Source organism: Psammomys obesus, unplaced genomic scaffold, assembly GCF_907164565.1.
Source record: "Psammomys obesus unplaced genomic scaffold, mPsaObe1.curated_primary_1811, whole genome shotgun sequence".
Classification (NCBI taxonomy): Eukaryota; Metazoa; Chordata; class Mammalia; order Rodentia; family Muridae; genus Psammomys; species Psammomys obesus.
This window is the reverse complement of record NW_026596064.1, coordinates 886916-912936: the sequence shown is the minus strand read 5'-3', so window position 1 is coordinate 912936 and position 26021 is coordinate 886916. Positions and strand designations below refer to the sequence as shown.

The window sequence follows — 26021 nt, the reverse complement described above, 5'->3', positions numbered from 1 at the left end:
ACACACACACACACACACACACACACACACACACACACACACACACAGAGAGACACACGCATACCCTCAAGCACATGAACAAACAAAATATAATTTAAAAGTTAAAGGCCAGGCAGGACAAGGGTGGAACGCACCTTTATTCACAGGCATCAGGACAGTCTGCACTCCACCAGAGGTGTTGATGCTTAGTGGCTTGAGTTGGCTGGGAATTGTAAGGACAGCCTGCTGGGGACTGGACTGACCAGAATGAATCTTCAACAATCCTAAGTAAACGGGAAGAAAACACCAAGTACGGGTCAGACACTTTCTTCAAGCTCTTGTCATCTCTGCCACCCCTGGTTTCTCCCACAAGGAAGTTCGCAGGACAATGAGCCTTTACTAAATACAAAGTTGGATGCAGGAGGCAATGGATGACAGAGATTTCACAATGAAACTGATACAATAATTTATTTTTCAAGTGTCCTTGTCCTGAAACAAACACACAAACAAAAATAATACAGAAAACTCTGCAAAAAAACCCCACCACCACCAACAACAAAAACCAGAACAAATCAAATTCTGCAAACTAACAGAAACGTACAGAGGGAGTCAAAGCAGGGCCAGTCAGCAAATAGTAAATGCTGCTCAGATACGTCCTTTGGAGTATGACCCAGTTTTAATCAAGATACTGTATGATGGGCTGGAGAAACGGCTTAGCCATTAAAGGCTAGGCTCACAACCATAAATATAAGATATTGTATGATAAGCAGTTGAAAGCAAAAAAAGGGACGAAGGTTCTGACTCAACACTAAGTCGTGTTTAGTGTCACTTACTGCTCAGTGAGTGCCCTTGCTTGCCCACCCTCTTTCATTATTTACGTTAACAATTATTATTATTTTAAAAACCATTTCAGTGTTTATGTAAGAGAATGTATACACTGCAGGCCTGGCTTCCTTAACCTTCTTGGGGCCCAGCTTTGGAAAAGAGGGATTGTTTTGTTTTTGAGGCAAGACTTGAAAAAAAGAAGAAAAAGAAGCACCTCAAAAGGCTTGTCTAAATGATGGCAGTGGTGGCAGGAAGATATCTCTTCCTGAAGAGTTTGGGCCAACCTGGTCTATACAATGAGTTCCAAGACAGCCAGAAGTACATGGAGAGTATGCGTGCTTGCTGCCAAGCCTGATGAACCAACTCCATAATTGTCCTCTCATTCCCATACCCCCACACTAAATGTGGTTTTTAAAAGTACTTCTGGAGTATTTAATGATGTATTATACAAAATATGAACACCTTCCAAACACAGTCTGGCCTAATGGAAGACTTAGAGAAGGAACGCCATTGTACTTACCTGACACCGTGGCTTTCCCAGAGATGGAGCCTGGTGTTGACACCAGGGATGCTGCAGTGACGGTAGCGGGAGCTGTGGCCTTGCAGGTTCCCACGGTGGCCTGGCTTACACACACTTGTGGCTGCCCAGGAGTTTTGATTATAGAACCAACAGAGGAGGACACAGGGCCTGATCCTTCAGACTGCTCAGAGACAGGAGTGGAATCGGGAAGACAGCAGTGTAAGTTACACAGGGCAGCAGCCCATACACAGCCCACCAATAAACAACTCTTAGTTACCACTACATAAAACATGCCATGTTTCCACATGTAGGTATGTGTACCATGGCACTCAGGTGAAGGTGCATGAGGACAATCTGTAAGGTCAGTTCTCTCCTCCTGCCAGGCTGTGTGGCAGATGCCCTTATAACCCAAAGCACCTCCTAGCCCATGGCATGCAATTTCAAAAGTTTCCTTTTAAAAAAAAATTTAAAAGATTTATTTTTATTTATATGTGATGGTTTCTTGGGCCTGAGGGATGTAGCTCACTTAATAGAACACTATTTTGCACAAAGCCCTGGTTTTGACTGGTAACATGGCATAAATTGGATATGGTATATACCTGTAACCTCACATTCACACACAAATAGGACGATTTCTCTAATTTAGTAATTCCTGTATTTTTACATAGGCCAGGAAAATTATCTTTGCAGCTATTAAATAAAAAAGGTTTACTGAATATACTTTAAATTAAAAAATGGATTTACTATCAGTGTGTGGGTGTGCATGAGTAAGGGCACGTGGAAAACAGAAGACAAGCGGGTTCTCCTCTTTACCTGGGGATCCAAATGTGGCTTCCAGCATTGCTCAACAAGAGCCTTTACCTGCTGAGCCATCTTGCCAGCCTTATATAACTTTAGAAAAGGCTATTCAATGCCAAAAAAGTAGGACATATTTTCAGAGTGTATAAGTGAAATAAAATGAGGTTTACTAAAACAACTGAGAGGGAGGGTGATAATACAGCAAGACTCAAAAGGGAGGGTACTGCAAAAAACTTCGACTAGAACAACTGTACATTGCAGAACACTTCAAGAGCCAAAAGAAAGTGGCATTGGTGAACACGGCATCCAAAGGCTGCAAGGTTCAGGAGCACAACCATGATCAGGCACAAGAGAAGCAGCTGCCACAGGCTTGACAGACACAGTTTAAAGGGGGGAAAAAAAACATTCTCAACAAATGATGTTGGATCAGGTAGGTATTTATATACAAAGAATGAAGCTTAGTTCTGAAACCTGATATAAAAAACTGTAGCCAACTCAAGAAGGAGCAAATTAAGCCGAGAAGCGTGGCTAAGCAGCAGCTTCTTAGATACAACAACAAATAAGCAATGAAAACAAAACAGGGCCAAGCCTAGTGGTGCACACCTTTAGTCCCAGCACGTGGGAGCCAGAGGAAGGAGGATCTCTTTGAGTTTGAGGACAGTCTGGTCCACAAAGCAAGTTCCAGGACAGTCAGCGCTACCCAAAGAAACCTTGAAAACCTCAAAAAACCAAAAAGAAAAGAAACAAAACAAAACAAGCAAACAGGACTTCATCAAAATAGTATTTGTGGTCACAGGATTTTATCAAGGAAATGTGGCTTGCTGAGATAGCTTTGTGGATAATAAAGATGCTTGCCACAAGAGCCTGGTGACCTGAGTTCAATTCCAAGAACCCACAGTGGAAGGAGAGAACTGGCCTATATTACAGTGGAATGCACGAACCCATACATCACACATTCACAAAGATTTAGAAAGTATAACTCTAATTGGCTGGCAGGAGCATAAAATGGCACATCCCTTTGTCCCTGGATGAGCCAGGAATTCTCCTCCTAGGTCTGTAAACGAGAAACATGGAATGTGTATACACATGTCTACAGCAGCATTCCTGACCGTCAAAAATGAAAACAAAAAAAAATCCATAAATCTGAGTATTATTTAGATAGAAAAAATGGAAGCCTGATAGATGTTAGATCATAAAAAAATCCTGAAAACTTTATGTAGATAGGTATGGTAGTGCATGCCTGTAACTCTGGCAACTCATGGGGCAGAGGCAAGAACCAACATAAGCTAGACAGGGAGACTGTGTCAAAACAAAATAAAACTCACACTAAGCACAAGCAGCCAGATATGAAAGGCCATGTACAATACTACATTTATATAAAATTCTCTAAACAGGAAAATCCACCTAGAAAGACTTGGGCAGTTAAGATGGCTCATGAGTAACAATCAGAGTTGGATGCCAAGGCCTGACAGTGGAAGGAGGGAACAGCCTTCTGCAAGTTGCCTCTGATCTCCAAACCCACACCCACACCTACCTAAAATAAAAATATAGAAAAGGAAGCTGAGTGTTCCGCATAGGGCTGGAGGGAAGGGGATTAGAAAGGAGCTGCTGACTGGTATGCTATCTTTTGGGGACAATGAAATGTTCTGGGACTTGATGATGAGTTAGTCAGCCCTGCAAATAAAGTAAGAACCATGAACTATATATTAGAAATGGTATGTTTCATGCTGCGCAAATTCTATACTTGAATGTTTAGAAAAACCAACAGCTGGAGCTTTCAATAGCCCGCAGCCGTCCCGTTTACCCATTTTCATGGTCTCAGTGGGCTTTGTGCTGCTGTCCCCCACCTGGTGTGCGGCACCATTTGTTGAGAAGGCCACCGCCGGGGAGGGAGCAGTCGTGATCACACCCCCTGCCACTCGCAGCATTGTGGTCCCGGGCTTGGCGAGCTGTGAAGCAGCTGGCACAGACTTCAGGGTGTTGTCGGGCAGCTTCACCAGGGAAGCCTGCCCAGCACCGGCTGCCTGCAGCAATCAAAAGGTTGAGTGACAAAGTTGCACAACTTAGTCCTCATCTGCATTTGAAAACATTTAAGAAAGTTTTGCCAATCAAGACTCCACGGGGTAATGTATGAACCTTTCCAACAAGCTAATTTTTACAACCTGAGGTTCTTACAATCAAATGAAACAAATATATTTTTACTAATTGTAATTAGTATCTTCAAAAGAGACCAGACCCAATGTTTTCTTAAGTTTCATCAAGCATTTCTGCAGCTTATTGTTTGGTGTGTGATGTGATGTATGTGCACATATGGAAGCCAGAGGGGTTTTGCCTTAGTTCCTAGAGATAGGGTCTCCCACTGACCCTGGAGCTAGACTAGTGGTCAGCTCCCAGTCATCCTTCAGTGTCTGCGCCTCTGGGGTCTTCATCTGGGTTACATGTGCATGGCCGTGCCCAATGTGAAAAACTGTTTTAATTACTATTATTTTGGGTGGGGGGCATCTGTACACATGCCATACTCTGTGACGTTGGTTCTTTCTTCCCACCTTTACACGGGTTATGGGGATTGAACAGGCTACTACAGCAAGTGCCTCCACCTCTTTTTACATGGATGCTGGGGATTTGAACTCAGTTTTACCTATCTCCCCAGGACAGGTAGACTTTCAACATAAGATATTAAACCTGGGAGGGACAAGATTCACTCAGGAAATTTAATGGTGCTCTAAGACAGATATAGAGTGAGCATATTATTTTTTATTTATCTATTTATCTCTTTAGAGGTAGGGTATCTCTGTGTAGCCTTGGCTGGCTTTAAACTTACAAAACCCTGCCTGATTCTTCCTCCTAAATGCTAGAATTAAAGGCATGTGCCATGTAGTCCAGTCAACAAATACCTCTCTTTAAACTTAGCCACTGCGGTCCACAAATTTCACTTTCAATTTCTTTCTTTCTTTCTTTTTTTTTTTTTTTTTAAATATGGAACACTTCACGAATTTGCATCTCATCCTTGTGCAGGGGCCATGCTAATCTTCTCTATATCGTTCCAATTTTAGTATATGTGGTGCCGAAGTGAACACACTCTTTCGATTTCTTAAAACAAGAATCTGAAGGCCCCAACTCAGTCTGGTTCTGGGACTGAGCGTCTGGCACCCTAAATCCTTACTTTAAAATAGAACAGAAAACACACGTCATGCCGACTCAACTTCTTTTGGAGAGTCTCATTATGCACCCAGGTTAGTCTTGAGCTCACCATCTTCTTGTCTTAACAGCCCAAGTTACAGGCATTCAACAGCATGCCTAACGGAATTACTCAGTTATTATTATCATTATTATTGGCTTGACGGTGAGAATTGAATTCAGGATAACCGGCACAGGAAGCAGATGCAGGAGGGTCTCTGTGAGTTCAAGTTCAGTCTGTTTTATATGGAAAGAGCCTGTCTCAAAAAAGAAATTAAGTTTCCCCTCTTATAATTCTAAGTTCTTTCACTTTATTAAAGATTTATTTATTTTATTTTTTATTTTTGTGCCTGAATGTTCTGCCAGCATGAGTGTATTTGTAGCATGGGCATGCAGTGCCCACAGAGGCCAGAAGGCGGCACTGGATCCTCTGACCTGGGGTTAGAGATCACCTGTTGTGAGCTGTATGGGTGCTGCAAACAAAACCCAGCTCTTCTGGAAGAACAGCCAGAGCTCTTAACTGCTGAGCCATTTCTCCAGCCCGTGTAAGTCCCCTCTATGTTGCTATTAGTCTTCATGCCTTATATATTTTTTGTCATCAACAGTATGATGCATAAATATTCATGCTATTCAATCTTCACTGTGGATCTTTGTTTTGATCCCTAAATAAAAATTGTTTCATACAGTGGTCAGTTTTGATTGTCACCTTGTTAGGATTTAGAGTTAACACGAAAACAAACTTCGATGTCTATGAAGGACTACCTAGGTGACGTCAGCTGAAGTGAGAGGTCCTGCTCCAAGTGTGTGCGCTACCACTCCATGGCTAAGGCTGCATAAAAAGGAGAAAGTGATCTCACTAGCACTGACCCATCTGCTTCCTGACTGGAAAGGCAACATGACCAGCTGAGTCCTATTCTAGCTGCCAGGATGTCTACCTTAGACTGTACTTTAGAACTGTGAGCTGAAATAAAACCTTTTTCTTTCCCTCTTTTTCTCCCTCCCTCAAGTTGTTAGCCATTTTGTCACAGCAGTGAAAAGCGTACACAAGTTGAGAACAGTAAACTAAACACAACCTACTATATCTTCCCAGTACCAAAATTATAACAATGATAGAAAAAAGTCAACTGTCTGTGTTCAAAAGCTAGCTGATGAGCCCAACAGTAAACAAGTAACTACAAAAGAGAAAACAAAACAAGCCCCCAAAACTTCACAAAGAAACAACAGCAATGGACTTTTATTCATTCAATAAATTAAAGCTGTTGTTAAGGGAACCAGACAGATAATAATAACCACTGATATTGTCTCCTGAAAAATGCTATACAAAATCTATTAAATTAAATTCCACAGTAATAAAGGATGAAACATAAAAACCAAGTATGGTTTGCTCCAGAAATATACAAGAAAACAATGTGACAAACTTAAAAAAGCTAAACGCCTTATAATTAATAGAAAGGACAGAAAATGTAAATATCCGACAAAAGAAACACAAAACCAAGGACCCAGTTACCTATGTTCTGAGAAAGGCGCCTTCATACTGCTCTGCACCTCTCTGCTCCTGTGATTCATGATCTTCTCATGGAAGATTATGAAGTCCTGCACCCAGTCAAAACCCTGTCATTGTTTCTTTGGTTTATCTATAAGAATGTGCAGAAGCTGGGCATAGTGGCTGACGCCCGTAATCCCAGCACTATGGGAGACAGAAGCAAGCCACCTGCTGTCAGTTCAAGGCCAGCCTGGATAACCAAGGCTACACAGAGAAACCCTGTCTCGAAAAAACAAACAAACAAACAAACAAACAAACAAAATAATGCTGTAGAAAATGTGTCCCCAATCTATCACGGTTGTGGATATAAACATGTTTTTGTTTTGGTCCCAGGTGTGGGATGTGGGACTGATTCAGACGGTCCACAGCAGTAGACTGTTTGCCTCACGCCAGCTCTGAGAAGAGCTTTTTGCCAGCTGTAGACAGCTTAAATCTGACTCTGGAGAGAGAATAAATGCCAGAGCCCTGAGAATGGAGCTGTAGAAAGATCAAGGCTGTTCCTGCCTCTCCCTTGCTGTTCCTAGCTGCTGTGTGACAAGAAGTTGGAGATCTACTGAAACGAGGACTGGACTGGCTCCAAGGAACCCTATAACCCTAACCAGCAGGAAGCACCTAAGAGAACTATGGCCCTACTCCCACTAATCCTTTCTCACTCCTACCTGGGGTTGGGGTGTTGGAAGGGGCTGGGGTGGAATAGGGAGAAAAAAATATATAAGAAATGTAAATAAAAGTTTTTTTTCTTTTTAAATGAAGGCCAACATAGCACAGCACTTACTATGTCGTATTGTGGCTGAAGTAATCTAGTCCACTAACCATGGCCTCTCATGTGAAACCTCTCCACAGAAATGTCCATGTGTTGAGCAGCCTGTGTCTTCTGTGGAAGCAGATGGCTGTCGCCTCTCACAGGTATAGCCTCTGTAGCTAGCCATGTTCCCCCTTTGGCCTCTACCATCAAATTTACCCTCTATCATTATACAAGATCGCATCACTCACATATCTGAACAACCCTTGATATTAATTTTTCCTCATTCTAATTATACATTCCTAAACCTGAGGTTTAATCTTTTTCTGAGCTGTTTAATTTCCTATGTAACCTCAGCTTCATTAGGATTTTCTAAAGTTTGCATTAAGCATGTAGATGGGTATGTATTTACCTGTGTAAACAAAGTAGTTTTCTGTCCAGAGATGACTTTCAATGTCTGTTGTCCCTGTGCAGACGATGAGCTGACTCCCAGTGTTCCTTGAACAACTGATGCAGTAGTCAGTTGTTTTCCAGGTGTTTGGGGTGATGGTTGGCCAACTAAAAATGTACCCTAAGTTGGGGGAAAAGAATTCACTAAAATACATTAAACTCCAATTGTCTCCAACTACAAGCCGCAATGTCTCAGCTGCACTCTACACAACGCATCTCAAGTGGAGGCCAAATGAGTGTCACCAGGAAACCCACCCTACTTGACTGCACTGCAGTTGCAGAGTGGGTTTAAAATGCAACTGGATTTATTCCGACCCTCTTCAATGAGAATGTCTGGACCAAATCTGACTACAGCCCTGGAGGAGGATAAAGACTTGGGAAACAAGAAGAAGGAACACCATAGCCTGATACTGTCTCTGGCTTTGCCTTTGAAAAAGCAGACTTTTCAACTGTACATTAATACTGCTTATTACCTCATGGGCTGGGCGGGGAAAATTAGCATAGCAAAATCTTTCTTTGGGGCAGAAAGATGTGGGTTCAAATCCAGACTCTACCATTTATTTAGCAGGAAGGTCTTACATCAATTATTTAAATCTTTCTGAATCTAGCTTTTCATCTCTCAAAACAAAACAAACTCAAAACAGTACAGATTTATAATATGGCTAAAATGATAAGGGGAAATCAACAATAATTAAAGGCACTTATCAAGTAGTTAACTAATTTACAAGATCAGGTATACACTTCCCAGACCTGGGGAGTTTGCTTGAGGATGTAGGATGTATAAGTCAGGTGTTGGGACACCCCTCCTGGGCCAGTGGTGCTTGGGGTTCCTCCTGCTCCGCTGCCACCGCCACCTCCACTGCCTCCCCCTCCTGCACCACCACCGCTGCTGCCACTGCCACCAGCAGCAGTCGAGCCAGACTGGAGGTCTGCAAGCACAATGATTGACAGGAACATCACAGGAAGTAGCTCAACAGGAAAGACACATGGGCACCGATGCTCTGCCCACACTCCCATTTCTCTGTAGCCTGCTTATCCATGAGAGAGGCCAAATCCTTCTACACCTTTAGCATTTATAATCTATAAATCTTAAATTCAAAACATTTTGGATCCTGAAATAATACTAAAAGTCCTGGATTATGGTGCACATTAGAGTTCAGCTTCTGTTGGATTATACATGATTACTGAATAAAATCCAAATAAATATTCTAAAGTCTTAAAAGAAAAATCAAATTCTAGTCCCAAGCATTCCAGATAGAGGACTTGACTGATACTTTCAAGAATAGCACTTTTTGAGTACAGTGAAGATTTTATCTTTGACAGCATTTTGATTTAACTGTATAAGATGAGAGCAGATGCTAATATTTTCTAAACGTGTTTTTAGATCAAATTAGCCATCTTTGGCTCTATGTTCCCAATCTTTTTCAGATCTCACTTCACAGTCTTTTCCTTCCATGCTGGTGATGTACCTGGCCTCTACACATATATTCAACAACCCCCCACCTTGATTACAGTGAGCATAATCCTTCTCAATAGTCTGTGACCCTGAGGACAGTGCAGACCAGAGATGCCTTCTGCTTCCATGGTGGAATATGGAGGCTGGCCTTTCTTTACCTATCCTTTTGACCCTGCACTACTTGGGTGTGAGAAGAATATACCAGAATAAGTGGCAACAACCCATTACAGAAATAGCAAGTGGCTTACACAATGCACTGGGCAAGCAAGGATCAGTCATTTCTCCAATCTAAGCACTGACTGGGCATGACCAAAGTGCAGTCATTTAAGATGGATTACCAACAGACAAGTCATTTCTAATGAGGCTGGCTACTGTAACCTTTATACTTCAATTCAGAAGGAAATCCACACTTCCCAATACCACACTGTCCAAGCCAAAGTTTTATGTAACTAAATAAACTACTTGGTTTCCTTGGGGCTTTAAGACACACACTTAGACTGAACCTGGAATTCTAATTTCACCTCCAAACTGAGTAATAAAACTGAAAACTACCACAGGGTGAAATGGTTCCTACCCCAACACATCTGCTTCAGAAGAAAACAACCCAGCTACTGTAAGCAGAAAATCCCAAACAACAGTGTCACTGCCTAAGACTATGATTATTTAAATCCACTTTCCAGTCAAAGTATGTGTAAAATCCACTCAGGCAAATTCTTCCATTACACCATCAAGCAGAATTACAGAAACGCTTCCTGGCTCAGTTACGGAAGGCCCTCAGCTCGACAAGATGAACCCACGCAGAGGCTCAGGGACCAAAGGATGCAATGATGGACTAACTGGCATTGTTTGTAGCTCGCAGGATGGCTCCTTGAGGAATCAGCAGCAGCTTCCCTTTTCCTGAAGGGTTCTTGCTGTTCGTGGTTAGGTACAGCTTAGTGCCCGGAGGCAAATTTGCCAAGTTGGCCAAATTAGTGGCTGGTAGTTGCAAGGTTGCCATTACTAAAATGATGAGGTGAGGAAAGGAAAAACAAGAAGATAATCAACTATGGGTAACATTCTAAAATTAAAACATGGAGCAATAACACATATTTTAAAAACACTGGCAAAGAATAAACCTAGTTCATTCCCTAAATGTCCTAAACTAAAAATAATTTACATACTAGAAAAGCCTTCCACAAATTTTGCTGTATACAAAGCCTGAGCCTATAGTATAAATTTTGCATGTTGTTGAGTCCATTTCTACAAGCCCTGACCATTTCTTCTTCTTCTTTTTTTTTTTTAATTAAGACAGGGTTTTTCTGTGTAGTCCTGGCCAGCTGGGACTCACTCTGGGACCAGGATGGTCTCTTACTCAAGAGATTCGCCTGGCCCTTCCTCCGGAGTGCTGGATTAAAGGTGTGTGCCATCACAGCCTGGCATTTCTATCTTTTGCCTCCTCCCCTGCTTTTAAAAAAAAGGTCTCACACAGAAAGCAGGCTGGATTCAAATTCATGACTCTCCCACGTGCTGCGGTTATGAATATGAACCACCACGCCAGGCTCTTATGCACTTATTATTTTAGGGGTTGTATCAGCAATTCAAGTGCACTGACTGTTCTTCCTGATGGCCTGGGTTCAATTCCCACCACCTATTTTTAACTCAAAACCATCTCCAACTCCTGGTCCAGGGGATATGACTCCCTCTTCTGGCCTCTGAGGATACTTCATGCACAGGGTACACAGATACTTATTAAAGCAAAACACCATATACATAAAATAAAAATAAATAATCCCCCAATTGTTTTTTGAACTAAAAACAACAAGTTTACTGGAGAAACTTCTGTTAGACTACAGGAAATTATTTTCAGTGTCACTAAGGCACTGTGCACAACTCCTACGTGAATAGTAAAAGGAGCCAGCACAGAGCAGCTATCACTGATCCAGCAGAAACAGGCGGGAGAATCCTGGTCTGAGAAGTATCTGTGGGCATGACTTAACAAAGGTGCAGCTAACTCTTGTTAGGTGCTATGGCCACAGAAGGAAATAAGGCTTATTTATTGACCATACAAAGCTTTCTAACATTAAAGCTTTTTAAAGATTTATTATTCATTTGGGTGTGTATAGAACTGAACTCTGGAAGAGCAAGCACCTTTAATGGCTGAGCCACCTTTCCACCAGTCCCCTTTTTGCCTATTTTAATACTAAAACACGAACTCTACCAGCCCCCAAATCTCCAGTTTGGCTACACTTTTTCTCTTCTCAAGTCTCATTCACCAACCGCATCAAGACTTCCAAAAAAGGACTGCCATGATGGCTCAGCAGATAAGAGCACTTGCTGCTCTTGCAGAAGACCTAGGATTTGCTCCCAGCACTGTTTGTAACTCTAGTTATAGGCAACCTGATACTTGCCTCCATGGGAGTCAGGCACATATACCATGCACGTATATACATGCAGGCAAAACAGTCTCACACATAGAATAAAAATAAATAAACCTCAAAAACAAAAGACTTCTAGAGTAAACATGTAATAGTTCAGCTTTTTGTTTTCATGCTCTCAGAAACATTAAGGGTTAAAGCTTATTTGAGGTGCTCACACTTCTGCTTGGTAGAGTTCACTAGTTACACATTTCAAATACTGCCGACACAGGTCATGCCAGAGTTCTAAGTCTGGAGCATAACTCAAAGTGGGAGAATGAGTCGCGACCTGAAGGCAGTATCAGGAATACCTTTAGTTTTTATTTTGCGTACAAAGAAAACTACAGTCTATCCATAAAATAAAAACTTAAAAGATCTCTGTGTAAAATATTCCATGAAAACAAACTGACAGTACAACTACTGTGGCTTCCCTCATTAGAACCCAATAGCAAATCAAATCACTGCTAATTCCACACAGTGATAGCTGAAAGGTCCTTAATGAAGGTCAGTTACCTGAGCCCTGGGAGCCAGTCTTCGGTGGCCCGGCGGCTGTGACCTGAGTCTTGGTTAAAGTCTGCACTGGCTGAGCCACAATGGTCCCTCCACCTCCACTCACGATCGCCTTGGCAACTCCTTGGGTCACAACTTGCTTTGGACCAACTGCTTTGGTGACGGAAGAGCTGGCCTTTGCAACAAGGATTTGGCCACTGCTGATTGCCACAGCTTGCTTCACTGTGGAAGGTAAGGCAGAGCCCACAGGCACACCAACAACCTGTTCAAGACAGAAGACAGTCAAACAATGTCACTTTCCACGGGCCACTCTGCTCCAGCAAGAACAAAGCAATAGCAGGGGTTGGGGCGGGTAGGGTGGTGCCACATAGAAGTCTAACAAGGGTTAGACTTCCCAAACAAGGGTTCCTGGGAACATAAGAAAAGCATCTCTTATGGTTTGAGTATTGCCATAAAATAAAAGCTTAGTGAGTGGTAGCTGCTTTTCAAAGTTTTGACCGTAAGAGGAATACTTTATATTTCAAAGTCCAATTCTCAAACAAATAAAATATTCGTAATGTATTTACTTCCAATTCCTTTTAATGTTTACTTTAATAAACACAGAACTGAGATTATGCTGTACAGTCTTATATTAACAGGTAACGTAAGCATTTTCCAGTGCTATATTTATTATCACTTTCAGCTGACCAAGTGCAGAGCCGAACAGGAATACTACAGTATTCCTACGTAAGTATTTTCTGCTGCTGGAGAGGCAGGTGATTAACATCACATTATGAAAACTGCAATAAACTTCCTCATGAATTTGAACTCTACCCCATTTAGAGATTATTCTCGTAAGTTCTGTAGTTTGCCCATCTGTGTGATCTTTTCTTTCCTCACCATGTGACAACTTTCCATTTGATTCTGGGAAAAATAACCTCCTTATTTTCCCAATCCTTCCCTCCTTAAAGGCAAACATTTGATAAAAAAGGCAACATTTAAACCAAAATACTTAATTGAAAATAGCCTTTTTAAGACTGGGTTCCATGTATCCTAGGTTGTCCTCAAACTTGCTATCTAGTTGAGGGTGACCTAGAAATTCTGATCTCTTGCTCTACTTCCTGTGTGCTGGGATTACAGGAAAGTATCATTGTGTCCAATTTACCTGGTGTTGGCTATTGAATCCAGGGTGTTTTGTGCATGCTAGGTACATGCTCTACCACATGAGCTGTATCTCCAGGCCTACTAATAAAAAAAAAAATTCCAGCACCCAAGTAAATTAAGTTGTAACTGGTTTCTAAAAGTAAAGTCACTTCTTAATTTAAAAAAAAAAAAAATTAAGGAGCTTGTTCTAACAGAATAAGCAATTGGATGTTAAATTGAGAGATAATTTAGGGTTGGTGAGATGACTCAGTGGGTAATGGTGTTTGCCTCATAAACCTGACAACCTGCGTTACATCCCTGGAGCCCACAGAGTTGGAAGCAGGAAACCAACTCCAGAGTTGTCTGTGGATATACATACATGCTGTGCTACATGTGTGCCCACACTAACACACACACACACAAATATCAAATTAGTATTTTTAGATGTCTACAAGAAATGTAAGCTGCCTGCATTCATTAATTTATTGTTGTGTATGTATATTTTGTGTGCATGTGCCTGAACATGTGGAGATCAGAGGTTGGGAAGACAACTTGTGGGAATTAGCTCTCTCCCACCATGTGGGTCCTGTCCTAGCACCTTTATGTACAGATTATCACAACAGGCCCTGCTTTCTAAGTCAAGCAGAACAGTACACTTTTCATCCACCAGAGGTGGCTATAGGCTGCGGGCACTTGCACTCATCTGTAATTATAGCACTTGGGAGGTGAATTAGGATTTGGAGGTCAGCCTGGGTTATATGAGACCCTGCTTAAAAAGCTGGGGCTGCGCAGATGGCTCAGAGGTGGAGAGTGCTAGCTGCTCTTCCAGAGGACTTGAATTCAGTTCCCAGTATCCACTTTGGGGCAGCTCATATCACTTTTAACTCTGGCTTCAGGAGATATGACCCCCTCTTCTGGCCTCTATAGGCACCTGCACACACATACCCCCAGACTTCTATAGAAGTTCTGTTTAGTTCTATAGAAATTCTATATAACTTCTACAGAAGTTCTGTATAATTCCCTGAATATAGAGAATTTTAGATATGTGCTCAAGGGAACATACACAAGAATATCCATAGTAGCATTAGTTATGCTCATAAGAAGCTTTAATGTATACAGCGCATCAGAACATTCCTGTGTATTATGTGGTGGTGGGGGGGGGGGGCATGTGCACATACTAAGGCCAGAGGTCAACCTTGGTGTCACTCCTCGGACACTGTCCTGTTCAAGCTATGGCCAGTGTGGCACACTATCTCTTTCTGCTGCCTGCAGATCAAGATGTAGAACTCTTGGCCTCTTCAGCACTATGTCTGCCTGCATTCTGACATGCTTCCTGCCGTGACGACTGTAAGCCAGCCCCAACTAAATGTTTTCCTCTTTAAGGGCTGCCTTGGGCTCGCGTGGAGATACATCCGGTAATGCCAGCACTCAGGGAGGCACAAGGAGGCGGATCCCTGTGAGTTTGAGGCAAGCCTGGTCTACAAAGTGAGTCCAGGACAGCCAAGGCTACACAGAGAAACCCTGTCTCAAAAAACAAAAACGAGCAAAAAAAAAAAAAAGTTGCCTTGGTTATAGTGTCTGTTTAGAGCTGGGACAGCCTGTCTCTACCTCCCCAGTACCAGGATTACAACTATGCACCATCACACTCAACATTTTAGATGTGGCCTATGGGGAGCAAACTCAGGTCGTCCTGCTTGTTACTGACATAACCAGCTCTCTTGCCGAAAAGTTTTTAATGTCTACAAATAGAGCACAGGTAGGCAGCTGTATGAGAAACAATGGTATCATCACCTACTAGTAATAGTGAATGAAAAACTATCTAGGCCTGCACAACAACTTTGAAAGAATACACTGACTAAAAGAAGAAAAAAAAAAGCGGTTGCAAGAAACCACACAGATAATTATCTTTTATGTACATCTGTAAGACAGACATTCCAAGTTATCTAAGGCTATGTACTGATATGATAAAAATATGAACCAGACTGGCAAGATGGCTCAGAGCTTAAGAGCACTTAACTGCTGCTCTTGCAGAGGACCCAGCTTCAATTCCCAGCACCCATCTGGTGATGCATGCTGTCTGCCCAGGTACACTATTGAGGGAGGGAGATAGGACACAGTGATTAAACAAGTAAAGGAGAATAATGTAACAGGAAGAATTAAACTACTATGAAAGCTGTGAGGGTGGGACAGAGAAGGAACTGTGGTGAGCGATAATTAACACTAAAGATCTTCTGAAAAAACTCACAGAAATGACTACCGTAGACGCTTCATTTAATAGGTACTGTGCTCATATAAAAATGTTTAATGGAGTTACTCTTCAATGGGGCCACAATATCCCAACTAGATAATTCGTACTAGCTAATAAAAACTCCATAGCCAATATAGGCTACCATTTTGAGCTGCTGACCAATGGGTTGTCACTCCCAAGGCTAGCTGGGCAACAAAAACTGGACTTGATGGTGGTGATGGGGACAACAGCACCCCACTCCAAGTTGGGTGGTGTAGTGGTTTCAATGAGAAATGTAGTCAAAAACCCATATATTTGACTACATGGTTCTCAGTTGGTAAAACTGTTTGGGAAAGATTAGGAAGTATGGCCTGAGTGTCACTTGGTGTGGGCTTTGATGTTTCAAAAGCAAGCTCTATTCCCAGTTAGCTTTCTCTGTCTTATGCTTATGGATCTGATGTGAGCTCTCAGCTACTGCTTCAAAGCCATGCCTGCCTGCAGCCACGCTTCTTGCCATGGCAATCATAGTATCTTATCATAGAAATAAAAAAGTAACTAAGACAGTAAGGAGGAAGAGTATGATTAATATGTTAAAAAATACACTGTATGAAATTCACCAAGACTTAATAAAGATTTTTATTTTATATGTACAAGTGTTTTGTGTGCATCTATGTCTGTGTACTACATACATGCCTGGTTCCTGAGGAAGCCAGAAGGGCACTGAATCCCCTGGCACTAGAGTTATAGATGGTTGTGAGCGGTTGTGTAGATGTCTGGGATTAAATGTGGATCTTCCGGAAAAGCAGCAAGTGTTCCTAACTGCAGAGCCATCTCTCCAGCCTCCTCCCCCATCATACTAGATATGTATCTTTTTTTTTTTTTTTTTTTTAAAGAATAGGGGGAAAAAAATCAGTCAGGAGGCAGAATAAAATAAGCAACAGACAAATGACCTCTCGCCCACCCTCATTAAAATCTACTAAACCACTTGTTTCTTTTCAAAGACTGTGATACAAACATGTTTGTCATGAGCTTGGATATAATGTGAAGACAGTGATCCCTAAGCAAGCACTTTTAAGTACAGAGCAACCAAACAGACTTATTTTTCTAGTTCAGTGCCAAGTTGGCAGCTGAAAAAAATTATTCAACCTCCTTGAACTTTAAAATTAGCTTAAGTACTGGCAATATTTAACTCAAAGAATCAAAAAAAAAAAAATGAGAATAAATTTATAAAATGCCCAGCAAACAGGAAGTTATTTCTATCAAATGAAGAATGGTAATCAGGGCTGGAAAGATGGCTCAGAGGTTAAGAGTGCTGGCTATTCTTCCAAAGGTCATGAGTTCAATTCCCAGCAACCACATGATGGCTCACAACCATCTAAAATGAAATCTGGTGCCCTCTTCTGGCATGTAGGTGTACATGCAAACAGACATTGTATACATAATAAATAAATCTTAAAAAAAAAAAAAAAAAAAAAAAAGGTAATCAAAAGGCAAAGTGAAAATGAGAAGGAGAGCCAAAGGCTAAAACTTTTTCTGTTTTGTTGTTGCTGTTGTTTGAGACAGGGTCTCAAAAACCCAAAGCAAACAAAACAGAAACCAGCCAACCGAAAAAGAGTTACGTACAAACTGAAATATGTGTCTACTGACCCTCAACAATAGGAATCTCAAATATGAAATTTAAAAGCAAGAAAGAGAAATTAAGGGCTAATGCAATGAGATTGCTCAGTTCAAATAGGTGCTTGCCACCAAGCCTGAGGAAGTGAGTTCACTTCCTGGGACTTAGAGGGTGGGAGAAAGAACTGATTAAGTCATCCTCTGGGCCTCACTTTCGAGCTCTGGTACATGCACTTGTGTGCACGTGCAGGCACATGTACACACACATACCCCTAATACACAAACATATAAAGGTAGAGAAATGGACTTTTAAAAAGACCCCACCTGGACTCAGTTACTTAAACAGAAATTATTTTCCAGCGAAATTATACATTAACTGGAATCCCCTTTAAACTATTTTCAGAGGTGTGTACACAGACATAAAGAACACTCATACAAATTAAAAAAAAAATTAAAAAGCCAGGGATAATGGTGTACACCTTTAATCCCAGCACTGAGGAGGCAGAAACAGACCTCTGAAAGCCTGAGGCCAGCCTGGGGCTACACAGTGAAAGTACATCTAAGAAAAAAAATTATTCCATTTTAACCAAGCCAGAACGGCTATCATCAAGGTAACAATTCACAAATGTTGGCAAGATGTGGCCATGTCCATCCTTTTGAGATTTCATAATGTTGTCATCTACAACATTCCTGCTCAAGAGCCCCAAAATGAAGTTAAAAAGAATTTTCAAAAAGGGTCATGCTGCTTTAAGTAACTTCCTATCTTTGTGTTGGGCTGTACTCACAGGATTCTGGCCACAGGTGGCTGGGGAGCTGCAGGTTGGACAGACAGGTGCTCACAGCCGCAGCCCTTATGTTCAATACTGTTAGTGCACAGCACACACAACAGAATACTCAGGAAATCTTTACTGGTCTTAGTCTCATTAACTCTCATTCAGGCCTTCCAAAAGATGAATAAACTTAAGTTCCTGAGATATCAAGTAACCTGGCTGGGTTACAGAAGTAATGAGCACTTAAATTTGAGATGGCTAACAAATGTCAGTGCTCATGTCTGCCGGTTATACCTTACTGCTTCTGCCATACACAGCCCAGCAGTCCTCAGCTCTCTTAGTTATGGGTAGCACCTCTTCCCACTTTCATTAAAAACAAAAACCCCAGGGGCCTACCACAAACAAAAACCAAACAGGTAAGTGATTTTCTATTGTTCTAAAGTTGTGTGAAAGGAAAGCGCCCACTCTTTGTACCTTCTGTCTAGGCTAATTCTTAGGAATGCATTTCTGCAGTCCCATGGGTGGACAGCTGCTCATCTCCAGTCTGAGGTGTATGTAACTACTCAGACGAACAGCGGGATCTTTGCTCATGCTTCTCTGTAGTTCTTCCCTGTGATTTTCTTTCTCAGGCATCCGTAAGCCTTATTCATGACAGCACCTACCTTCTCTTTACTCTGCTACTAGTAAAGAGGTGGAGCTGTGACAAGACAGAATGACGGCACAGCACTGCTGGATGAGTGGTTTGGCAGAATGCAAAAAAAGTGGTTAAAAGTGGAGACTGACCTACTTCAGGTCTTCTAGGCATCAGTAGCCCGGAATATGTTAAAAAGCTCACACTGGGGCCAGCTAGGCCCAATCAGTAAAGACAACTGTCACCAAGCCCAGTGACCTGACTTTGGTCCCTGGGTCCACATGTCAGAAGGAGAAAAATGAGTCCTACAGGTTGTCCTCCACTTTCCACCAGCATGCTGTGGGATTCACAACAAACGAAGTTTGTTAAAAAAAGAAATGGGTAAAACCATATATTTCCTTGGGCAGTGAGATGGCTCACTTGCTGCCAAGCCTGCCATCTGAGTTTGTTCCCTAGGACACACATGCTGGAGAGAACTGACTCCAGCAAGTTGTCCCCTAACTTTCTGACACGTGTTCTGATACACTTCCATCCCTATACACATAAATAAATGTAAACAAACAAAAAAACTACATCCCTATATGAAGCTGAATATATTTTAAATACTGTGTAAGGAGCTAGAGAGATGGCCCAGCAGCTAAGAGCACGGGGCTCAATTCCCAGCATCCACATGGCGGCTCCCAGCTGTATGTCACTCCAGTCCCAGGGGAATTTGACGCCCTTTGCTGGTTTCTGAAGCACTGCAGGTACAAGGTGTACAGATACACACTAAGGTGAAAGACCTGCATATATACATAAAAAATAAGTGAAAGGTTAAAAAAGAAAGAAGGAACAACGTGTAAGGCAGGGCTGAATAGGAAGCACTAGAAGCCAGCTGTAGACACAGGACTACCATCACAGCAACTCCAACTCTGCTATGGCAGAGGACTGCAGGCCAGTCTAGGTTACCAGGTTGGCACAAACTCAAAATAAAAAGTTAAAAGAAAGTTCAGCTCAGTTGTAACACTTGTGAGGCCCCGGGCTCAACCTCTGTTGCTGACTACAGCAGAGCAGTGTCTACAAACAGCAACTGATTCACTGCAGGAGTGGCAGGAGTGGCAGGAGTGGTCAACTGGAGGCCAAAGCAATGCTGCAGCAGTTTCCAACTGTCCAGGGTATCTGAGTCAGCAGGCAGCTTAGGAAAAAGCAGACTATCATGCCCTTGACAAAATTCTTACTCAGTATAAGTTTGGGACAGATTAGGAATTGCTATGTTAGATGAACTGTCTGATTAAATCAATTTGGAAACTTTACAGATTTTAAAAACAACCTGTAACCCTAAGTTTTCATCTCTGTCCCCAGAGAGATCTACTTATCTTAACTAACCCAAGTTAGATAATGATGTCATCCATTTTGGAATATTCTTCTCAAAACAATTCACTCCTAGACAGGCTGTGCTTTGAAGCCGAAATATAAACACCACAAAATATTCCCAATAGCTTTAGAACATCTGCCAAAACACAGGAATAATTTAACGTGTTCCAAAGCATGCTTAGGTTATAAATAACAGCCTATAAATCTGACCAGCTCTGGTATGTTTGGAGCTGGAAGATAGGTTTGAAACCACCCGCTGCTTACTAGCTATATATATGCTATATGCTAGTATGCTGTATGTTCATACACTCTCAAGGAAGGCTCCTAGACCCTCAAACTCAGGGTTTATAAAACAGAGGTAAAAAAAAAAAAAATACGTGCCTTGCAGGTGTAGTTTAAGAACTACAATATAGTATATGGAAAAATACAGCTTATATGCTACTTCACAGCTCCCCATATATTTATCCTCTGGTATATCTATAAATAATATTTATAAATAAAATGAAAGAATCAAATAGCACACACCCATAATCCTAGCATTTGTGATACTGAGGTAGGAAGATTGCCTTGAGTCTAAAGTTTCCTATCTCAAAACAAAATAAATTACACAGCCTGGACATTGGAGGTGTTCAGTGCAGTACTCTACAGGTCAAAACAGTGCTTCCACTTCAGATGTGAATCAAACAGAAACCCCCTGAAGCTGTTACTTTTTCTGCTGGAGTGAGGCTACACCGTCCCTCTGCCCTGCAGACTGCTCCTGGGTCTTCTGTTGACACACACTGACCCTTGTCATGATAGACAGTAAGGAGCACATGTATGTAACTGGCTGGGTCTTTTCCAAGCAGGCTAACATCCACAGGTTTGTACAGGATCAGCAACTTGGTCACTAAGGCATTTTGGCACCTGTCAACTGTGTGGACAAATAACCTTTCTATTTTGAACCTACCCCAAACCCCAAAGCGATACAGACCTTGGAGGGTGGTATCTTTGGTGGCTGAGTCGTCCCTTCTGCAGCACTTATGACCTGTTTTTGAGGGGACACAGCTATCATGTGACCCCCTTTCACAGTCACATACTGAGGGAATGCTGACTGGTTGGCAGCTCCTGTTGTGGACACATGAGGAGCATCCCCAGGTTCCTGTTTGATGATCACCTTGCAACAAACAATGACACTGAGTAAGTATCCCACAGGACAGTAAGAGGACAGACCTACTATTAACAGTTGAGTCTAGTCTCTCTGCAGTATTAATGAAGCTTGGTATGAACAGAATGGCTCCATGAAAAAGGTAAAATATTGCCTTAACATAGTCTTTAAGAGCTGGTAAAGGAGCCAAATAGGATCTCAACTTGCTCCCATACTTCTTCTGTCGCTTATCATAGTGACTAGTGGTGGAAAGGCAGCGGAGAGAAACCATACAGTCTGGGACTTCCGAATTCCCATTTCACTGAACTCCTGGGACGTGGACAGCACTATGTAAGTGGAAGCATACCTCGACATAAGGCCCATAAAATAAGAGCGGAAAAGGACACAGGCAGGGCTGGTGCACACACTCACCTTTGTGAAGGCTCCAAGTCCGCCAGTTACAGCTTTGGGGCTTTGCACTTTAGGGTGACTACCAATCGGGCAAAGAGGTGGCATAGACGCAAACAAAGAATCCTCCTGCTGCATAGAAAGACATTTATCACACAACAGACCAAAATGGGTGACTGCAGATATTCCAGCTACTCAAGCTTAATACAAAACTACTGAATCCAGCAACACAAATGACCAAAGACAAAGAAAACAAATGGCTCACAATATTATGGGTTTTCCAAGCTTCCATATAGTCTCTGTAATTTCCTTTTTAAAGCAAATGAAATGTGGCATGCAATCCCAGCTGAGCACCTGTAATAACTCACCTCGTAGGAGGCAGGCACACAGGAGGACTATTAGTTCAAGCCTGGCCTGGACTACACAGTGACTACACTACATAAAAACAAGGAAATTAACTCAGCAAAAGGTTACTCATCTATGTCCCAAAGTGTCCTACAAGACAGGGTGTCATGTAGAGTGGTTGGTCTCACTGTCTAGCTAAAGATAACCTTGAATTTCTGATCCTCCTGCCTCTACTTCCTGAGTGCTGGGATTACATGCCTACACCCTCACTCTTGTTTTTATGTGGCACTGGGGACTAAACCCAAGGCTCTGTACACCTTAGGCAAGCATTCTACCAGTGTTGTGTACCAGTTTCCAGGAGATTAAAACATTCCACCTCCCAGGGAAGCTCCTGAAGATTCAAGGTAAACAACTCAAAATAACCCAGCAGATTCACTAGGGCCCTCCCTCTCAGAATAAGCAATAAAAGACTGTTAAAAGACTCTCAGACAAGCAAAAAGACTGAGGCCAGGCCAGCCTGGAAGAAGCAGAAGCTAGCCATGCTGCTTGAATCACTTGGAAAGGACACCCTTCAGCCTACAGAGCTGCCTGAAGGCTGTGCAGTGTGGTCTGGGTTTCCTGGCTTCTGTGAGCTGTCACCCATACTGGGATGAACTTTGGTGATGTAACTATCTCTGAATCATTTCTGTCCCCCGAATAAAACTCATGGGTTCACCAAGGTGGACTCTGGTCTGTTGTTGGCTACCTATCTGCGCTGAGTAGATAAGTGTTGCTTCTCCCCAGGAAGTCTTGTTACACAACACCAACCGATCTATACGCCCTTTCCTAATTTGGTTCTTTATTGGTTCATATGTCTCATCATCTCCCAGATGGTAAAGGATAAGGATTGTACTTTGGTTTATATTCATAAAGCATAGGCACTGAATAAATGATTCTAACAAATAACAGTGATGTGCTTCCCCCACCCCCCTCAACTTGCCTTGAAAACTTCACTCAGTATCTGGAATACAAAGGAAAATGACTTTTTCCAAAGCAAGAAAAAGAAGAAGAAAACAATGACCTAGACAAGGAAATCCTAGATCTCAGGACACTGAGGTAGGAAGGTCCTAAGTTCCAGCCTGGGCTACAAAGTGAGACCTTACCACAAAACGAGCAAACAAACACAAAAAAAGTAAAACTGAAGGTACGAATAGAAAATGAAAATCAACCAAACATAAGACAAAACCATTGAAGTTCGCCTCCACTACCAAAAACAAAAACCAAATCTCAGGGAAAATGTGCCATAATTGAACTTTACGGAGAAGAATTAAAGTTAAGACTACCTCTTGACTATGCAATGAAATGTCATCAACAAATATTTTAAAATAAATGGTAGAGGTAAGATCTTCATGAGGGAGTTATTACAGGAAAACCTCATTTGAATCAGAAAACCATGATTGCTGTTAGCTACCTAAGTAAGAGGAATGTTGGACTGGGTTCTCCCCAGGAATAGATTTATGTTCTCAGAGCCATTCAGACAAGAGTCATCATCTCAAAGGCTTCCACATAAGACAGCCATCTTGAGTAAACAGGAACCAAACAGGGAAGTGCTTTTGCCAAATAATGAACAGATCTTTGAAGAAGTCAAATCATGATAGGGAAAGGTCATATCTTAAACTACTCTCTACTTTGAGAGGTTAAGAATTACTTCTAAATAACTACCTACAAGGCTAATGTGTGCAAAGGGGACAAGGTTTGCTCTTGTATCACCAGGAAACATGCTGCCAGACTTAACATTTTTATAGAAAATATGCATGTGTACATGTGTGCAGTGCCCACAGAGACTAGAAGTGGGCAGAGATCACTTGATGCTGGAGTTACAGGTAGCTTGTGAGCTGCAATGTAGTTTCTGGGACTTACAAGGAACCTCTGAGGTCCTTTGTAAGAGCAGCAAGCAAACAATAGAGCCAATCTCCAACCTCTAAAGAAATATTTTTAATAAAGTACAAAAGGCTGCCTCTTCCCAACACTGAGTTTTCAAATAATACTGTGTGATGACTTGATAGATATGCTAAGAACGGTCTTCTATACCGAAAAGAAACTAAGCAAAATGATCTTCAAGATCAAATGCTGTCACTGGCTAGTATGCCTGCTGAGCCTACTCAGTGTAATAAAGCATTAAATTTACCTTGACAGCAGACGTTAAGAAACTACTTCCATGAATTTTAGGAATAGGGGACCCTGTCCCTTGGGAAGCTTGAACGGCCACTGGGAGCTTGCTTGTAGGACTTCCTGATAAGCAAAACAGATATAAAAATTATGTATTAACAAAATAAAGTTTACAAAATGTAACTTTAAATCATTTCTCATCATTCTTCCTTGTTTCCAATTACTTAACCTTTCATTTCTAATGGCTGAAAATCCAAAACACTAAAAGTCTAAACACAAAGAGAAAGACAGAGAGAAAGAATAAAACAGAAAGAAAGAAAGAAAGAAAGAAAGAAAGAAAGAAACAAACAAACAAACAAACAAACAAACAAAAAAGAAACAAAGAAAAGAAAGTTAATCCCTACAAGCTAATTCCCTGCCTAACCTGGAAAGTAATAAGAGGCTATAAGGACAAAAAGAAGAAACAATGAAATCTTTACTATGCTCCTTACTGAAGAGACAGTACAGCACAAGGGTGCAGGTCACTTAACAAATGGGCCACCATGCATGCATTCCAGCAAATGGAAGCTTCTGCTGCACCTATTTCCAAATGCTGACCATGTGAGACATGTTATCCTGCAGCCACACACAGCTTTCACAGTCTGACAAAAATAACTTACACTATCAATAGTCAATAAGTTTATATCAGTAACTTATTTCACCTACCAAATTTGCCTCAAGAATTGTGGCTGATTCTTAAAACTTCATGAAGAACAGTGTGAGGTAGAGAAACCAGCCTCATTACTTTATAATCACTCATTTCATTTTATTTCCCTTTTTACTATTTCCCTTAACAAAGGAAGATTACACTTTTGGAGCATGTGTGGTGGGTTAAATAAAGAAAAATTAATACAATGTTAGTAAAAGAATATTAAAAACCAGAACCAGTTTTTATGCTTTGGCTAAATATATTACCATAATGCCATTATTCTTGACACAATGCCACATTAATGCTTACAATATGTATTTAGATTCATGAGATTGTATTCTAATTTTAGGTATAATTATAACAACATACTTTTGAATAAAATAATGTAGAAAAACAAACAAAACAAAACAAAAAACCAAACCAACACCAGAAAACCTGAGAGGCACCATGCAGCTGTGATGGGCTATAGTATAGTGTGATGACTGCAGACAGGATTCTAATTCCTAAACACGGAACTTTCACTCGCAACAAATCTTCTTCAGAGAAACAGTATGAAGTTCCTTTTACACACACTTACTTATAAGCAGAGGGTTCGTGCTAGGATTTTATCATTAATAAATGACCAAATCCTTTAGATGGCAGAGACTCTGCTCATACATACCTGTACTTGGCGTGGAGGCTGCAATACCCTGCCCAGACTTATCCACAATAACATGAGGGTTGTTTATGCCAGAGCTAGCAGTCCCCTGCTTCAGATGAACTGGAGTGGAAGCTGGCGTACGAGGCAATGGTGACGGACTCGGAGTTGATATTGGAGAACCTTTGTTAATTAAAGAAAGGAGAGAAAAAATAAGGATATGATTCAAGCAGGAATGTCAAAGACAAAGGTAACAAATCAGAAGAGAGAACAGGCCTGGCACTTCAGATACTGAGCGGCGGTCATACCAGTGTAGCTGAGCCCAGAGTGTGCAGTCTTACACCATGCACATCATCCTGACCAGGACCAGCAAACTGAGGAAATAATTAGAAACAGACTCTGAGGTTGGAGAGATGGCTCCGTCGTTAAGAGCTCTTGACTTGTTGCTCCTCTAGAGGACTCAGGTTCAATTCCCAGCACCCATATGGCAGCTCACAACTGTCTGTAGCTTCAGTTCCAGAGGCTTTGAAAGCCTTCTTTTGGCCTCACTGGCACTGCTTAC

The 26021-nt window shown here is 41.7% G+C and overlaps 1 protein-coding gene and 1 non-coding gene across 4 annotated transcripts in view; both read right to left on the bottom strand.

Annotated features, from left to right (window-relative positions):
* The window catches only part of Yeats2 (YEATS domain containing 2), an 88149-nt gene that overhangs the window by 15149 nt on the left and 46979 nt on the right, over window positions 1-26021 (bottom strand). For all 3 annotated transcript variants that reach the window (XM_055625022.1, XM_055625023.1, XM_055625024.1), the window contains 11 exons: window positions 25484-25642; window positions 24154-24257; window positions 21666-21773; window positions 21081-21263; window positions 12397-12655; window positions 10328-10489; window positions 8785-8963; window positions 7997-8155; window positions 3970-4146; window positions 1325-1505; window positions 135-263 (listed from right to left, as the gene is read on the bottom strand). In XM_055625022.1, coding sequence (XP_055480997.1) covers window positions 135-263; window positions 1325-1505; window positions 3970-4146; window positions 7997-8155; window positions 8785-8963; window positions 10328-10489; window positions 12397-12655; window positions 21081-21263; window positions 21666-21773; window positions 24154-24257; window positions 25484-25642 — 1800 coding nt within the window. The remainder of the gene's footprint in view (window positions 1-134; window positions 264-1324; window positions 1506-3969; window positions 4147-7996; window positions 8156-8784; window positions 8964-10327; window positions 10490-12396; window positions 12656-21080; window positions 21264-21665; window positions 21774-24153; window positions 24258-25483; window positions 25643-26021) is intronic.
* On the bottom strand, window positions 5093-5199 carry LOC129689861 (U6 spliceosomal RNA). The gene has a single exon (XR_008722185.1). It is a non-coding gene; the product is annotated as a U6 spliceosomal RNA (small nuclear RNA).